The sequence below is a fragment of the Falco cherrug genome, chromosome 1 (assembly GCF_023634085.1).
Source record: "Falco cherrug isolate bFalChe1 chromosome 1, bFalChe1.pri, whole genome shotgun sequence".
NCBI lineage: Eukaryota > Metazoa > Chordata > Aves > Falconiformes > Falconidae > Falco > Falco cherrug.
In genome coordinates, this window is record NC_073697.1 from 35,984,360 (window position 1) to 36,002,618 (window position 18,259).

At 36.6% G+C, this 18,259-nt stretch overlaps 1 protein-coding gene and 1 long non-coding RNA gene across 3 annotated transcripts; one reads left to right on the top strand and one right to left on the bottom strand.

The window, feature by feature from the left end:
• Positions 1–3: 3 nt before the first annotated feature.
• On the top strand, positions 4–17,886 carry FBXO8 (F-box protein 8). Of its 2 annotated transcripts, none has more exons than XM_055713544.1 (6): positions 4–204; positions 4,263–4,599; positions 6,769–6,895; positions 14,565–14,683; positions 16,304–16,500; positions 17,244–17,886. In XM_055713544.1, exons 2-6 carry the CDS (start codon positions 4,271–4,273, stop codon positions 17,429–17,431), a joined length of 960 nt encoding a protein of 319 aa, XP_055569519.1. In that variant the 5' UTR covers positions 4–204; positions 4,263–4,270; the 3' UTR covers positions 17,432–17,886. The 2 variants fall into 2 exon arrangements, with proteins under 2 accessions (XP_055569519.1, XP_055569595.1); XM_055713620.1 differs by having other exon boundaries at positions 18–204; positions 4,260–4,599.
• LOC129736327 (uncharacterized) lies at positions 724–4,597 on the bottom strand. The gene is made up of 3 exons (XR_008732788.1): positions 4,526–4,597; positions 2,843–2,964; positions 724–1,352 (listed from the first exon to the last, which is right to left on the bottom strand). It is a non-coding gene; the product is annotated as an uncharacterized LOC129736327 (long non-coding RNA).
• Positions 17,887–18,259: the final 373 nt, after the last annotated feature.

Genomic DNA, 18,259 nt, shown 5'->3' on the forward strand with positions numbered 1-18,259 from the left:
TTCCGGCAACAACAGCGAACGTCAAACCCGCCGGGCGAGGAGACGGGGTGACGGCGGTCTCCCTGCGTGCTGGAGGGGCTTCCTCGGCTCTCGCCGCCTCTCCCCGCCGCCGGGGCCCGCTCAGTCCCTTCCTGCCCGGCGAGGCTCACGCACCGACTCAGGCCGGGCTCGTCGCGGCGGCGGTTGGGACCCGAGCTCGCACAGGTACAGGCCCCGCGGGGCTCCCTCAGCCGGGCAGGCGGGCGCGGATGGGCAGGCGGCGCATCCAATCCGGAGCCGCGGCCCGTGGGGCGGCCCAATGGCGCGCGGGGGCCGGGCTCGGCGGCGTCCGCCGGGAAGGAGGCGGCCCTGCCCCGGCTGAGGCCCCGGCTCCCCGGGGCGGGGGAGGCGCAGCCCGGTGTGGCGCTGGGGAGGTGGCGAGTAGGGCGGCTGCGGAGCAAATCGGGGCGGCGGGAGGGCAGCCGCGGCCTTCGGCCGAGGGGCTTCCTTGGGTGGGGGGGGACTGGCTGAGCCTCGGAGCTGCCGGCGTAACGGCCTGGAGCCGGGTTGGAAGGGCTCTAACGGTGCGGGGCTCAGCAGGCCTCGGCCACGGATGCTGCTGCGTGAGCGAAGCCTCAGCTTCGATAGCGTAGAAGGAAGGAACGAATTCCTGTGCGGATAGTTGTGGTCGCAAAGCAGCACCTGTGGGGTTCGGTTATCATAAAGTGGAAGGGGATTCATATCGAGAGTGTATGTTGGGCTTTTATTTAATTTAATAAAGCAGAGGCTGACACCCATACAGCATTCATCTAGATTACATTTAGCTTTTAGTATCCTATCATGCTCATCAACACTGCAAAAGATTTATTATGCAGTAAGAAAGTAACATGAAGAAAACATGAGTAAAATCGGAATCAGACAGAGCCAGCAGAGTATCAGCAATTTATAAACAAGCTAGATGTCATTTTTACTGTGGTAGTTATTACAGCCAAGCTATCAAGAGGTTTTAATGATTAGATAATCAAAGTTACTTAATTGGAAGTTTGGAAACATACAATTGAGTCGCCTATTGAATCTGGAAATTGAAAGTGTATGTTCAAAGTAATTTAAAAACATAGTTCTGGACACCATTAGTTAAAAGTCTTTATAATAACAATGGGTTTTCTTGTTTTACGAGTGAGTTCTCAAAGCATTCCTCCTGAATTACTACAAAGTTGAAAGTAATTGCCCAATGAGGAAGATAAGAAGTGATCTAACAAACTGCACATGAGCTGCTACACACATGTGAAAGCTTATGGATTTTTTGCACCTGGTTCTGGAATGGGTTAAATTGTGGCTCACTGTTTCTTCTCTGAAATTTCTTCAGATGGTACCTAAAATAGCAAATACATATTTTTCAAAATATATTTTACATTTAAAAAGACTTAAAATTATTTCTGCAGTGATATTTTCTGTTTAAATATGTGAATGCATTATAAGAAGGCTAGTTTCTTGAATGACAGTATTTTTTAAATAATTCAGATTTGATTATGTTGTTGGTGATGTATAGTAGTTAACTTCTGTGTGGGGAGAAAAACTCTGTGAGCACCAACAAGAGCTGTTGATATTCTTGCTAGCTCAGTATTCCTCAATAGAACGTATTTTGTGGACAGGAACTTCTAGCTGAGTATTGCAATAAAGTTATTAAACTAGCAAATAAAATTTGGATATTTGATTTAGGGCTAGGTAGGAAACCTTGGTCCTCTGTGACCGCTACTAGTAGTGCATGTAAAACAGAAAGATAATGTGACTTTGAAGAGGTCTGAAAGCTATTATAAAGTTGCCAGATGCTTACCTGATAGCATAAAGTTCACTTGATAATTGACTGGGCACAGCCTTTCTATGAAATAGAAGGCCTTTCTATGAAGTAGTTTCTTGATAATGCTGCTGGTCTCTCTTGTCTTCCTGGTGTATTATGATTATGAGACTTGTCACAATATAATTCCTAATGAATCTTTAGAGCCTTGAATTTCCTGTTACTCCTTTGTTTGTTTATTTAACAGTGCCCAAATAATAAGTATTTTCAGACAATTTTTAACAGTTGGAGGTTAACAAATGGGTATAGAAATGTGGCTTTGTTATAATGATATAAACTAATGTCAGGAAAGATGGCAAAAATACTAGCAAAACAAATTCATTAATGTGTCTTGCAAAAAGTTACCTCAGCAAACAATTTCTGCATTTGGCAGAACTTTCTCTCTACTTGACATACACACTTTACATAGAATAGGTTCTCTTGTTTCATCTTTTGTAAAAGGCAAGGTTTAACATTGTAATGTTGACATACTTTTTTCTTCTGATTTTTGTTGCCTTAGTGGTTAAGGATTTGAAACAGCGATGAGGAATTGCAGGCCCTCACTCCTGGTTCTGTCTGTCCCTGAAACTAGTACTTTGCTGACTGGCTATTTTATCATTTTGTTTATGGAGTCAATGCTATATTGTTCAGGCAGATTTTGTTTTGGTTTTTACATGAAGAGGTACACTGAGAAAGCATGTAGATTGTATGTGAGTTACATCTACATGTGTATGTATACGTTTATCTTTTTCAAAACCTCAACTTTCTCACATAATTGAATCGAAAGATCATTATTATTCAGTCATTCAGATCATCTGGTATCTTCTGAGAGTTAACACTGCCTCTAAACTTGGCATCTGTCTATTTGAAAGTGTAATACCTTGTTGGCAGTGTTCAATTTATTCACAGGGCTAATTCACATGGCAGATTGTGGTATAGCTTCCTCTTGAGAAGCAGCTTTACCAGTAGCCCTAAGGACTTAAGACCTAAGCCCTAAGTTATATGCTGGTCTCAAGAAAATGAGATTACCTTCTTTATGCATACATTCTTGCAGGCAGTTGTATATTCTGTTTATGCTGTGACTCAGTAAGCTTTTGTTTTCTTGAACTTGCCTGATAATTTGTAGCAGTTAGTCATGGTTTAACCTACCCCTGTAAGACAAAATTAAGCCAAATGTGTAACTGTACAGGACATGAGAATAAAAATAAAGATGAAGTTATGTAAAAACTTGCGTTATTACCAAACTGAATATAATACATGTGGCTACAGTTTCTTCACAACTGTGGCCTCATCTAGAAATGAATTCTTGAACTTCCTCTGAATGGCTGCTGTTGTAGAGAACTGCTTCACCAGCCAGCTGAACCTGTCTGTTGTCTACTTCCATCTTGGTTATGCTTTTTTTTCCTGTAATTTCTCCATTTTTCTCCCATAATCACTCAGCATGGGTTGTTTTCTTCTGCTTATGTAGAACAGTTTGCATTCATGTCCAGTCTTTGTGTTAAAATCTCATTTTTAATTCCCCATGCTAATGGAATATACATAATTTCAAATACATGTGAGATCCTACCAGGCCAGGCTGTAAGTGTTTCTTGTTTTTGTAAGTCGGCATCAGGAACATGCAGATTACTAGTATGATCACTTTAGTGATCAGTCATCATGGCAAAAATTAATAAGATAATCACCATATATACACTGCTTGTGATAGTATTAAGACAACATTCGCATACTGAATTGGTATGATTTATTGTACTTTAATTTTCCCTCTTGGTAAATACAGTTGGTTACTGAAATTTGAGTTGTGGCATTCAGAAGTCTTAATAACTGACTAACATGCAGGATCTCTTATTATTATTACTATCTGCAGCAAAGTTTGACAAAAAATAACAAACACAGTTATAAGAAGCCCTAACCTGAAGTTTTTATGCTACTATGCAAGAAAGCTTGAAAAGATACTTTGGGTGCTCAAAGCCAAGAAACTGAATCCTTAACACATTGTCATTGAAGACATTAAACTTTGTCTTAATGTCACAACATTTTTGTTTCTCCTTACATTCCATAGCACTTCATTGACTCTAAATAAGCTATTTTTGTTAAATTTTAAAGGAAGACTAAAGATAATAATTCCAAATGTTCTGATGATTAAGGCTTCTTAACTTGCATAAGATACAAGTTAAGTTTGGTGCTGTTTGCAGAAGCTCGTTGTTAATTTTCTAACTCTTCAAGCATAGAAATTTTTTTAAAAAATCTAGTTTTTTATGGTGTTTGTTTTCAGTGTTTATTCAGTTGCTCCATTGGAGACTGATTACATCATCAGCATAACTTTGACAAAACTCACTTTTTTCCTATTCAGATGAGTCCTACAATTTTATTTTTCCAGTGTGTGCTGAGTTTGTCTTACATATATTTATAAATAGCTGTCAACATTTAACTTGGATTTTATGTCCAGCAGGCTCGCAGATGGGTCAGGGACTCTGGAGAGTTGCTAGGAGCCAGCAACTGCAACACCAAGGATACAGCAGTCAAGGCTATCTTACCAGAGAACATGGTAGGAGGATAGCTACTAACAGTGTTTCCAACACAAGTCATCGCAAGCAAGCCCAAGGAGGCATTGACATCTACCACCTCTTGAAGACAAGAAAATCTAAAGAACAAGAAGGATTCATTAACCTGGAAATGTTGCCACCAGAGCTTAGTTTTACTATTTTGTCGTACCTGAATGCAACTGATCTCTGTCTAGCTTCATGCGTCTGGCAGGATCTTGCTAATGATGAGCTTCTCTGGCAAGGGTAAGCAAAAAAAAAAAACAAAACCAAACTATTACATTTTAAATTTGGCTCGGTCTATGCTTTTTGTCATTCTAACCTTAGCAAAGGTTTCCTAAGTTAAATGAGATTTGACATGGGGAAACATGAATATAGTTTAAAAATGTTATTCTGGATTTCCAATTACTGTCCAGGATTACTGGAGATGACTACATATACAAGTGTGCTTGGTGCAAGTACATGTGTATTATTACACACCTGTTGTTTAATATATCGTGGGGAAAAAAAACAAGGACTTGTCTTCACCTTTTTATTAGCTCAAAACACATCTCAAATGTTTGTATTGCTTCTCTGAACCTCAAAAAAATATCTAGGTTTAGCAAGCAAAAGTATTCAGCTGAAAGTCCAGGTGGAAAAGGATGAGAACTCATCTATTATACTTGTCTTAAAGCAACTTAAGTGCATGGTTTTTGGGAGACGGTGATGGAAGGGGGAAAGAAAAGGTTGGTTCTTTACATGCATCAAGTGAAATTTCTGCAGTCTAACAAATGAAACACATCTATATAATATAGGCAGAGTTCATATGTCCAGGAGATAAAGGAATGTTCTGTCAAACAGAATAAGATCAAAATTTAATTAAAAGTATTTTCTTTGATATTTTATGTTTTGCAAGACTAGGAAAGACTCATGAAATCGTGCTTATCTTTAGAGTAGATGGTCAGCAGAGCTTGTATCTTCTTTCACAACGTATTCTTACCCTTTAACTGCACAGACAGTTAAGTAGTATTTCTGTAATAGTTGGGCAGCTTTTCAGGTGCAATTTCCTTATTGTGCTCTACATCTCTTCCTTCCCTCATCTATCTCTTCCCCTCTGCATTTGAATTAAGCAGCTTCCCTTCCTATCATACTTTGTGAACTCAGCAGTAGCACAGTGCAGTTATAACTTCTTAGTCACAGTTCTGTTGTTGGGGACTGTTGTCTTGGCAGGAAACAGGAATTCTAGTGAAGATCCTGCTAAGCTTCTAAGTTTATGTATATCAGTATGCCTTGTACTGTACTCAGTTCTTAGTATCAAAACCACATTAAATACAAATATATTCCCTGGACCAAAGCTTGAAGATACTAGAGCTACTTAACTACAAGCAGTGTATATTCTTAACATACAGGGAAGGGGGGAAATACATATTTTCCTCAGAGTTCATCCCGGGCAATAGCTTTTTAGTGAAATCTTCCCAAAAAAATACCCAGTTCAAAGTATAGGCTTTGGTAGTGAAAAATATATCCTGATTTAGCTATAAATAAAAATCTCAGTTTGCTTAATGTCTATAGACAACTTAAGTCTTCCATATTCCACATGTATTGGATGTGTTTGAGTTTCGGTATTGGCAAGCCCTGAGGCTGCAGTTCTGAACTCAGTCCAAAGAGTAAGTGTTCCTGAACTGAAAACGAAGTGTCTCCCATGTCTCAGTGATTACCTGTTGGGTCCTAAGCATTGTGCCTCATAATTATTTACAAAACACATGTGTTGAAGCAGAGCTACCAGTTCAGGAAGGAATCTAGGTAGCAGAGTGCCTAGAAAGTGAAAGTTCAACAATTTCAGATAGTGTCATCAAGGAGACTGAGATGAGAGACAGAAACATGAATACAGAGTCAGGGTGGGATAGCAGGGAGAGAAACTGAGAAGTGATGGAAGATTGGGATGGGGCTGGATCAAGCAATTAGGACTAGTCAAGACTGGAAAAAGGGCAGACAGGGAAAGCAGTGAGTTAATGGCATAATTTTGGTCAGATGTGGTGTCTCACTGCACAACTGGGGCACAAGAAAAGAAACAATGTTTTAATCGGTCATACTGCAGCAGGAAGGGCAACTTGTCACGGTTACCCAGTGTTCAGACACTAGGAATGCCAGAGATCTCAGCTGTGTGGACGTTGCTATGATGCCACCTACTGGGATATGTTTTGAGATTGTACTTAACTACAGCAAAACCTATGAGAGCAGAAAACAATAATCATCGAATTGAAGACTTCAGGAACACACATGCAGAAAGCTTAACAACTAAGTGTTACGATCAACCTGTTTCTAACTTTTCCAATAGTTTGAATATTTGGCTTTGTAGTGTTTTCATTTTGCTTCTGTAACATACATGAAATACAGAAAGGAATTTTGATAATAGACTTAATTCTATTTTCATAGGTTGTGCAAATCCACTTGGGGTCACTGTTCTATATACAATAAGAATCCGCCTCTAGGATTTTCTTTTAGAAAATTGTATATGCAGCTAGATGAGGGCAGTCTCACCTTTAATGCCAACCCTGATGAGGTAAGTGAACTGTTGCTGACAGTGATAAACAGTTAAAATAATTGTGATTGTTTTGTAGTTATAGCCATATTAAAGGCCAAGTTTTAATAGGTGCTTGTTTTACTGTAGGAATGATTAATACTAAATTACAGCCCTATCCTGATATTTTATTGCATATGGTATATGTGCACGTCATTTACGTGGCTTGCCTCTTGAGCTCTCTGTACAGTGGTCTGACCTATGGATGCCAGAAGTTCATAGCTACGTATTGACTTAGGAATGAGACAGATATCCTAACTGAAGAGAATATGGTGAATTTGAAAAGGATTAAAATATGCTTACATAATTTTAAATGTTAAAATGCTTCTGCAGAGTATGAGTTTGATCCAGCTTCACTTAAGGCAGGATGAGATATAAAGTAACACGAATTACTTTATGACAGTTACTGTTCCTGTAAGGGATTTTTAAATATTTCCACTGTCAAGGAGCAAATTTGAAATATGAAAAAGATGTACTGCTAAACTATCCTAAACATTAGTTTGATTTGATTTCTGTAGATGTTTGTTATGCACAAACATAATATTTCTTTGTGTTATATAACAAAATATATTCCTTTTCAAAAAATAACCTCATGTCAGACTAAAAGGTTTCTATTTATTAGTTTGTTAACTACCTGGAAAAGTCAGTTTCTGCTTTCACTGTCACCTTTCAAAGAAGAAAAGAGTGAGAGTAGGCAGCTTTTGCCTGGGAGATACGCAATTGACACCCAAGTGACAGGGAGTCTTTTATGTACAAAACCATACTCCTGCTTCATGTTTCCTAGGAAAAGAAGGTACACAGTACAGAACAAAAAGTAGTGTTAACTTCCTGCATGTATTTATTCATACACAAGGAAGTGGTGATTGGATAAATCAAAGTAGGAAATAGGTTAAAGGAACATGAAAAGATAGACTTCTAGGAGCAAATCATTCACTCTGATAGAATACAGAAAACATGAACTTGTGGACACGAGGTGAAGTAAATAAAGCAGTCACATGCATCATTACAATAATGTGATTTTGTTTAAATTCTTGCTTTATCTCATATTCTGTTAAATGAAGAAACCCACTGCTTTTATTAGTTACAAATTACAGTATTTTTTCTTTTTTCTGGTAGAATGCTGCCTTGAACTGTAATTTGCAGGGCCAAGACATCTTACCAGCACCTTGCCACTTTAGTGATTAGCCTTGATTTTCAGCAGGAGTTTAGTGATGATGATAATAATAAATGTAAAGCTTTACATAAATGAAACGCAATATTTAGGTAACAAAAATCTATGTTCAAGAATATATCGTTTTAATTGGTAGCATCTTTGTCTACCCAATTTTTTGTCTTTTGATTTGTTTTAATGTAATTTTTCACTTACTATCTTAGTTTATAATATGCTGTTATATTCCAAACTAATTTAAAGTATCCTTGGTAGTTTTAAAGTATTTGGAGCCTTTGCAAAAGGCACTGAGTAAAAAAAACACTAAAGGAAATGAAGCAAATTAGAACTACCATATAGTATACCTAAATTAGGTATTAAATTTATTATACTACACTTACTTCTTCTGGGTTCATTTTGCTTATATTGTACAATAGTAGTACAAACAGTCTGCTTCAGGCCTAGTAAGAGATGAGAACCTCAGGGTATCTCCTAAGGGCTTCTGTTCCTCTCTCCCTGTGGAGCACCATAGCCTGGTAGGAATCATTGAGGACCTGAGTTTCAGGAGAATTCACAGATACCATTGCGTTTATTGTTTACAACTGTGATATTGGCAGAATTATTATTATAAGGACACTGTGACTGGAATATATGATATGACATTCCACTATTACAAATTGCATCTCTGAGTTTCCTGCCAAACTCTGCTTTACATTTGATAACAGACCTGATCAAATTACTATAAAAATAGGAATACTTACAGCCACAGGAGCAAGATTCTCCAAAGGACACCGCCCATGTCATGAAAATGGGTAACCAGGCTCCACAGCAACAGCTCCAGAGCTAGCGGTGGCTCACGGGGTAGGGAAGAGCATCTACACACTTTGTGGTAGGATTCTCTGGTTAGCCATTGTTGTGTGCATGGTGTTGTGGTATCTGCCGTAATTTAATGTATTGATTGTGTGCATGAGCTTGCATAATTCATAGCAGGTGCTCACATTCTGCTGGAAGGATGTGCCTAATCACATTACACGTAATCTGAAAAAAAACTCCAGTGCATGTTTGGTATCTCATTATTTTTTTTGTTTGTTGGTTTGGGGATATTTTTTCATATGGCAGCACCATTGTAGCCAAGATTTTGGAACTTGTTTTTTGTTTCTATGGGGAAAGGGGGTGGTTTAGTGTTAGTATTAACACTTCAATATGAATATTATGTTGTTTAATCTGCCTACGTGGTCTCTGCTGTATTCTATTCTAAAGACTGTATGTGTATGTGAAATGTTTCTCACGCAGTGCTCATTTCATAGCTCATATGCTTATGACTCAGAATTTGTAAGCAACCAGGAGTTATTTCCCACTGTTTTGTATGGTGTTTCTAACTCCCTACAAAATATTTTGTCACATTTATTACATGGACCTATTTATGTAGTTAAAATTGGAACTGAAGGTGGAAAAGAGAATCCTTTGTCAGGAAAGAAGATCTAATTTTTGTTTCATTCTTAATAATAATTATTCTAACTGATTCTGTTTAATAGCATGTGTTTTTATGGATCTGTTGCAATCTGGACTATATCTAAACTCTCACACTTTAATAGAGATCAGGATTTCCCTTATGTAGCATAATAACAATAAAGTACAGTAAGACAGTGCTTATAGTAAGGCTGGATTTCCACTCTTCTGAATGTCTCACTCATTACCAACTAGCTTTAGTTTTTGTTAGGGGGGTCAATTTTCTGACCTTTTCTTAATTATAAAAGAATTGTTAGCCACTTGCATAAAGCTACCTTACCTGACTTTTAATTATTGATAGCCTATAAATCATGGAATGTTTCCATGCTGTATGTTTCTAACCAATTTTTTTTTAAACTTACCCAATTTAGTGATCTACTAAGCAAGCCAATTTTGGGATGCATTGATTTATTCGCCCTGAGATTATTAGAAGTATGTGTATGTTGTAGAACAGGGGTCCTCAAACTACAGCCCACGGGCTGGATACGGCCCCCCCAGGGTCCTCAATCTGGCCCCCGGTATTTACAGACCCCCCTGCCCCCCCCCCCCCCCCCCCCCCCCCCCCCGCCAGCGGTTGGGGGGGAAACCAAGCAGCCACAGATGGCTGCCTGCCACTGCATCCGCGCGCCGGCCCCTGTTTAAAAAGTTTGAGGACCCCTGTTGTAGAAGGAAAAAGTTCTTTTGTGGGATTTATCTAAAAAGTTGAAATGGACCAGACAGCTGAAACCTTATTAAAACTGTACGTTAAAGGCAGAGAAATTTAATCTTGTAAGTTATTAGTTATAGATTCCATGTAACATGAGAAGTATTTCTACGTTGTGCTTGTGATTTTTGCCATCATAAGTGTGTATCACTGAGACTATATTTTAAAGACACACAGTGAAAGAGACACTGTTTGAAGTGTATGTTCTATATTGTGTCCTCATTTGTCACCAAATGATTTGTAACTTAGGAAAAGAATCTTAAAAGTTTCTATTAGAAAATATAGCATCAGTACTGTGCATTTTGTTCTAGAGGAGGCACCATGAAATATATTAAGATACTGCATTTCCCTGGAAAAATCAGAATAATACCATACATGTCTAATTATTATTTACTAATAATGTTAGTGTTACTTAGAAGCCCCAGTTAGAAATTGAGGTCCTATTACACCAGACACTGTATGTACAGAATAAAATTACAGTCACGGCCCCCAAAGAATTTATCTAAATGGTTAAGCTAGTATTTAAACTTGAATTCATGTATTTCTTCAGCTTTTACTTAAGGATACTTGAATTTGGTCAGTGATCAAAATCGTCTTTTTCTAATACAGTACATATTACAAAGAAATCAGCATTTTTTGTTGATACTCATGTAATCCTACCAAAATGTAAAAGCATATAACTCACAGAATTATAAATCACCTAAAAATGTTACTGTCAGTCTGCTACTAGTGATTTAGTCACCTTTCAAAACTATTTAAGCTAAACAAATAGAGCATATGTACAACCATTTATGTTAAATTTGAAATTTCAAATATTAAGTGGAACTTGTTTTTATTGACAAATGTATTTGTCATGTATTTTCTTGCACTACTTTTAAATAAGCATTGGGTAAAATGCTTCATTGTCTTCCAACTCTGACTTTGCAAACAATTCCATTTAAATATTTTAAAGAGAAATCACATATATGTGTAGAAAAATACTGATTCCAAAATTTCTATGCCATTACCTTAGAACATGCCTGGTTTGTTTTGTATGCATATCTAAACAGAGATGTCAAAGGCAACTGCAAAAGTTCTAGTGTTGACTGCTGTACTGAAATGTTCTGAAAGTACTCTTAGCAGAGAAGAAAATCAATGCAGAAATGAAACCAATACTGAAAAAGAAAGCTTCTCAATTTTCAATACCCTGTATGGATATAAATGAATGGAAAGGCTCTTGGGAACAGGTAGAAAGCAAGCAGGGAGTGTCAGTGCAGTAATAGAATAGCTTGATAAAAGAAGCATTTTTTGACTGTACAAAAAGGAGCAACCTATGTAGAAAATAACATTGAAATACAATGAATGGCTTTTGTTGTTACAACTAGTGTATAGTTATGATTGTTATTTCCATATATAATTTAAATCAGCACTTTCATACATTAAGATTTTATCGAGGGCTGTCTGAAACTCAGTGGCACCATTCTTGTCACAAAGGCAAAATATTCTTAAGGCATCTTTCCTAATTCTCTAATGTTAAGAACATTATGGTGACAAGCAGGTTCCTCGTCTAAGTTAGGCAGACAAGGCTACTGGAAATCTTTGCTGTTGTACTGTTCACCTAACTACTCTTCCACTAAATCAGAATTAGAAGAACATAACCGTGTGCGCTGATCCTGCAGTGTTTCCTGAGTGTTAAAAAGACCTTTTCAGACCTGGTAGATAGTGGCACAGATCTGCCTACCTGACTTCAGTCAAACGTTTCCGAAGAGAATCACCAGATGACTGATAAATAATCTTAGCATACATTTTAATAATGTGTAGAGCTACTTATATCAGGCAGTATACCTGCCAGGAGTGACCATTTTAGCTACCAAAAGTGATTTATTTGAAGTGTGGCTTCAGGGAGGAATTCAAGGCAGTGTTTACAGTGTTACAAAAAGCAGATTCAATGGCATGCCGTAAATCTTGTAAATAAATTTCATTTGCTGTGAGTCAAAATTTAAGAACTTTAAAGAGAAATCAGGTTTCTATTGTTGCAAAGTAGTTGTGGTTACTTAGGAAGAAATAAAAAGCAACTAAAAATGATGGCATGTGCTGAAGTATATTTTATTTATACCCTGTTTATTTGTGGAGATGAGGAAAATTAGTAACGACATTCACGGGAAGATACCATCAAGCATGATGGGGGATGAGGGGGTGGAAGGAGAGAGAGGGAATTAAAGACGGAATAAAAATGCTTTGCAAGGAATTGGTAGCTTATCAGGGGAAGATCCTACATTGAGTTGAAATATAGTGCATGAAAGAAATTACTTACGGTATTTACTGTCACAGAGAAACCAACCCATTGTCTGTCTTAAAGAAGGTGTTATTTTCATCCTGCCTCATCTGTGACGTGCCAGGTATTTTCTGGATATGGTGCAGTGTTTGTTAAATAAATGCAGCAGGAATACTACTGAGTCTTTGTTGCCAGACTTCAGTTCATATTACCTTAAGCTAACACTTATTACTAAAGCAAATGTGTAAGTCTCATTAAGTCAGGATATATGTGAAGATGTTCTTCTGCTAGTCTTGCATAAATTGCCATAATGCTTGAGGAATTAATACACAGTTGATGTTAACTTTGATCTCCCATTTTTAGTTTACTATTTAGCTCTAATTCAAGAAAATACTTAACCTTATGTTGTCCACCCGTATTATGGTCAAACTTAAATATGATCTAATTTGGACTTATATGTAATCTTATAGTGTAACACATTTCATTACAGTCTTAAATAAAGATTCTTCTTAAAATTGGGGTCTAAAATTGGTAGAGGTTTTTTTCTGTCTTACCTATATAAAACCTTCTTATTCATTTTATAAAACATCCCTTTAACAAAAAAAGGTATGCTGATTAGCTGCTATTGTCTTGTAAGTATGTAAGCAATTATGGACTGGTGAAAACAGCTAGGTAATATTACAGCTGTTGGTTGCCTTTTTACTTGTGTTATCAATATCTTAAACATATATTGTAGTTTATTTTTTGATTAATATAATTGAGAGTTTGCTTTACTAAGCGACTTCATAAAACAACTTTCCAAACCTGCACTCAGCCCTTTATTTCTTTTTTAACCAAAATTGAAGAGCCCTGGGAAGTTAGTTTATACACTGAATGACAGGTTGCCCCTGATGTGATGTAATCTAAAAGGGCAGACTTGCAAAATATTGTGAAGTCTGATATCAGAAGATTTATGAAAAAAGATTTCATAAGTATTTTAAAAGTTATTTAGGTTGTGGCCTTAGTACATTATCCTTTGCAGAAATGCACTGTCCTGCACATTTTTACATTATTTCAACATTATGGTATAGTCAAGAAATGTTGTACTTAAGTAACACGTCTTTGTAACAAATGGTCAGAACTACTCCCAGCCCCTGCAAAATTGAATTGAAAATAATTGTTTATAGTTATTCTCAGATTTAGATTTTTGTTGTTGAAAAATGTGAACATTTTAAAATCCATTTAGGTTGGTTTTGATTTCTGAGATCATAAGGAAAATAATTTTATGCTTTGAGACATTTCAATGAACAGAGAGAATCCAGAATATCACTGAAATATTTTTAGATTAAATTTGGCATGTGGAATCTATAAGAAATGTGTGCTTGGCAAAGTGTGGAAAATTCTGGAAATCATAATATTAATATAAGATATATACAATTGTCCTATCTTTAAAAACTTTTTTTGTTAGGTACAGTGTTCTTATTTATGTGTATGCATATTTATATATGTTGATATTTACCTATGCTTTGAAATCAGTGTGCTTGTGTTTATTTACATTATTACACATTTAAACAAATGCATTTACTGCATCTATTTGAATGTGATACATTGTATACATGTGAGAACATCAGTGTTTTACAGAAAGATATTAAAGATTAAACACATTATGGCTAAGATTTTCTTATTTACAGAAGTTAAGAAATTAGAAGTTATGGTCCCCACAGCATTTTAAATACAATTACAAAAGTATGAATATCAAAATACTAGTGCACACTGTGAAGAAATTATTAAAGAACTATCATGCTTGTTATGGGGTTCATAATTTTAAATTTCCTGCTGTGAGTATGTGTAAAATCTCAACCATAACAATAAATTGTTTCTTTGCATTTGATTTATAATTTTAGAGTGTATTATGCATGTTGAAATGTGATTTAGAGGAAGAAGAATAATTCTGAAAAACAAACCAACTAATTAGTAGGATTATGTTCCTACATTGCCAAGTACAATAAACACATTATGAAGAGTAAATATATTTATACATACATGTATTTTATCTCAGGGAGTCAACTACTTTATGTCAAAGGGCATACTAGATGATTCGCCAAAAGAAATAGCTAAGTTTATCTTTTGCACAAGAACGCTAAATTGGAAGAAGCTGAGAATCTACCTTGATGAAAGGTAATTTGAATTTCTCTTCAGACATTTCCTATTCATTTTCCATGTACAGCACCATTCAACAATATTTTGCTTGTACGGATGTAATTTTAAAGATCAAGAAAATGCAACTAAGTAACGCTGCTGCTAAATATGAACAGTTAACAAGGATTTAAGTGACTGTAACACTTTATAAGAATCACTGAAAATACCACGGATAACACTAGCAAATCTCACATCCTGTGCTGCTTCTGTGTTTTTGCATTTCTGGGCATAAAATGTTTTTGAAGTTGCAGTGAGCATTTAAATTGTGCAGGATAAAATCTGGATGTCATAGAGCATGAAGATTATAGCGATTTTGTTGGGTTTTTTCACTTGAGTTTTCTTTTTTTCCTGTCTAGTATGAGTGTTAATCAGCAAAAGCAGTTACCACTTTACCAAGTGATGATAGCTTTCTAACTAATGTTAACTCTTTTAGCCATTGTTTGGTTATCTGATACTTCTCGGACAGAAGTCACACCCACCTCCTAAGATGCAATGGAGTATCCTCTTGGAGGCAGCATGAGCTGCAGTAGGGAACACTGCCTGCTGTAGCATGCTCTTCTACCTCCACAATGTTTTCTCTTGCCCTCCAAGATATCTTCAGGTTGGGGTAGTGCAGTATCAAGAAAAAGGAGTACCCAAACGTTCAGGAGAGGTTGAAAGAGGAGGAGAGTAATAACTGGACCTAAACAGGAAGAGCAGAGGGACAGCAGCACTTCCAGCAGGAATCCTCTCCTGCTTCTCATCTACCTCAGCCTGTACCACTAAAGGAATAAAAGAAGTCATTCTGTAGCGTTATCACTGCTGACAGTTCTGTGCTGTAAAACTTCGTATTACCAATTTTTTGGCAACAGAAAAAAAATACAGAACCGTTTAGCAGATGAGATTGCAAGTTTATATTAGCAACACTACTGCCATTCATCTTCTCTTCATAAACAGAGTGTAATCAGGCACTAAAAATAACTAGGTTTCTAAATGTTGAAACTCCTTTTAGTACTGAAATGTGTAATAGAAAGGATAAACATACGAGAATATTCTTTGGTTCACTTCAAATTTGCTTCCAAATTTCCTTCAGATGTTTTTTGCACATGTAGGCTAGTCTGAATCCTTTAGATATTTCTGTGTTCAGTGGAAAACACTTGAGAGCATCACACCCTGATGGACTTAGACTTCAAAGGGGTTTTGTGACCGAATTTTATCTAACTTAAGCCTGGTTTTAACAAGATACTCCTGTAACGGCTTCTACTTAGGCCCCAAAATGTGTGACACACATGAATCTATTCCCCTTACTATCTTTTTAATGGCTTTGTCAGACAGTTTAAAGGAAGTGAAGCATCTATGTAGACTGTGATTGAATATACGTATAAAGAAACTTAGAATCCTGATGAATGTATAATTTTATAGTATTTGGCTACTATTGTAAGTGTATGAAGAACATGTGTTTATATTATCTTTGTGCTGTTAGTGATAATTTCCTTTGTCTTTCAGCAAGAGACAAAGATCATAAAGTACTATAAAGCTTTTTTATTTTTAAAACCTACATTTTCATATTTAAACAGTTAAAAGAAACTTCTCTAATTACATGGGATTTTATTCTACCAGGCGAGATGTTTTGGATGACCTTGTGACGCTGCACAACTTCAGAAATCAGTTCTTGCCAAATGCACTGAGAGAGTTCTTCAGACACATTCATGCTCCTGAGGAGCGTGGGGAGTACCTTGAGACTCTCATAACAAAGTTCTCTCACAGATTCTGTGCTTGTAACCCTGATTTGATGAGAGAGCTTGGCCTTAGCCCTGGTAAGCAAAATAGAGCTTCGATATTCAATGGATCAGTCTTTATATTTCTGGATGATGATACTGTTTTGTGATAGTTTTAAATTCAGCGCTTAAACAAGTATTTCTCCAAGTACAAACGTGGCTTGGGAGGGTTCAGTATACAGGCATCATTCTACTTGGGTTGAAAATAAACGAAAAAACCATAAAGATTCTTTTCTTAAACCAGATGGTAAGTGAGTTTTATTTTCATGTTATCTTTCCTTCACTTTTGTCTGTGCTTAAGCTGTGTACTATCTCTAAGTTCCCTCTTGCAAAGACTTAGACACTTCACATTTTGCCTTGTGGATAGTCCCACAGAAATGAGAGGGAGTTCTGGGCCTCGCTCAAGTTAACAAGCATTTCTAATTGATTGGGGGGAAGCCAGTTTTCAGCAGTTGGACTGCTTACATATTTAGAGATAAGCTTTAGCAGGATGTTGGCCTTAATTTACAAAAACTTCAAGAATCTGTTTCAATGCATGTGCATAAAGCCCTTAGTGACTTTTGGATAATGTAGAAGCATTAAAAGATACGCTGCTGTTATTACTTTGAAAATTAGTATATTATATTTCACTGGGATACCCTTTTGGGTTGTTACATATGTGTAGATGTATATAATGGTAAGCCCAGATGATGAAGACTGTAAGGTTCTCGGACAGGGAACAGTATTATTAATGATCACAGTGTCCTTTCTAAATTTTTTTTTATTTATTCTCTCTTGTCTAGATGCAGTTTATGTACTGTGTTACTCTTTGATTCTACTTTCCATTGATCTAACAAGCCCTCATGTGAAGAACAAAATGTCAAAGCGGGAATTCATCCGAAATACAAGACGAGCTGCACAGAATATTAGTGAAGATTTTGTAGGGCACCTTTATGACAACATCTACCTTATTGGCCATGTGGCTGCCTAAAAGCACAATTTGCTAGCACTTAAAACTTGTAATTTTCAAAAGCTACATCAAGAAATTAATTATTTTGTAGAAATGGGGGTTATTTTAGTGCTGGTCATTCTAACCTCTGTATGCAATCAAAGTTTGTGTGTGTAAGTGTGTGTATGTGTAAACTACTTTTTCTATCTATTTACTGTGGGAACGGAAGGATTTGGAGATTTGCTTTTCATAATTTTTTTAGGTTTGCACAAAACACCACCGTTAGTCTGATACAGCCATTCACAAATGTTAAACTGACATTACAGTCTAAGCTGACAAAGTGGTGAGTTTGTGCATTAGATCTGCTTGAAACTTTAATAAGTTCATTCTTTTTAGAATACCCTGTAATGTGTATATATTTAACTAAAGAGATTTATAATCATAATTATTTTATTGTAAAATATTTTAACTAAAATTTCTCCTTTTATCTCTTAAAATAGTGTTGTACTTCTTTCTTCTGCATCTTTTTTACAGTGATGCCTACCTCAGCTACTTAAGTTAGAGAAACACTGGTCTGAATACTGCAGTGAAGTTTATTCTAGGAGATGACAGAAGACTTGTAAAATGTCTAAGCTGTTATTTAATGTTATATTGATTAACTTGAATTAGCAAGTTGCCAATCTGCTATTCACTCAATTTGAAAGAAGATTACAACTACTGTTTTAGGTGAACCCTGATGTTATACAGGGATAGCCTAGGGAAGTCGTGCAGTTTGCATAGATAGAGCTGACCTATATTGCAGACACCAGTTACTGGAGAGGTAGGACAACTACAATCATCTATTCAGCATGGTAAGCAAGGAAAAAATCT

Coding starts and splice junctions, on each gene's coding strand:
- FBXO8 (XM_055713544.1), top strand. CDS start 4,271: ATGGGTCAGGGACTCTGGAGAGTTGCTAGGAGCCAGCAACTGCAACAC. Junction 6,896..14,564: donor TTAATGCCAACCCTGATGAG/GTAAGTGAACTG, acceptor ATTTTATCTCAG/GGAGTCAACTACTTTATGTC. Junction 14,684..16,303: donor AGAATCTACCTTGATGAAAG/GTAATTTGAATT, acceptor TTATTCTACCAG/GCGAGATGTTTTGGATGACC.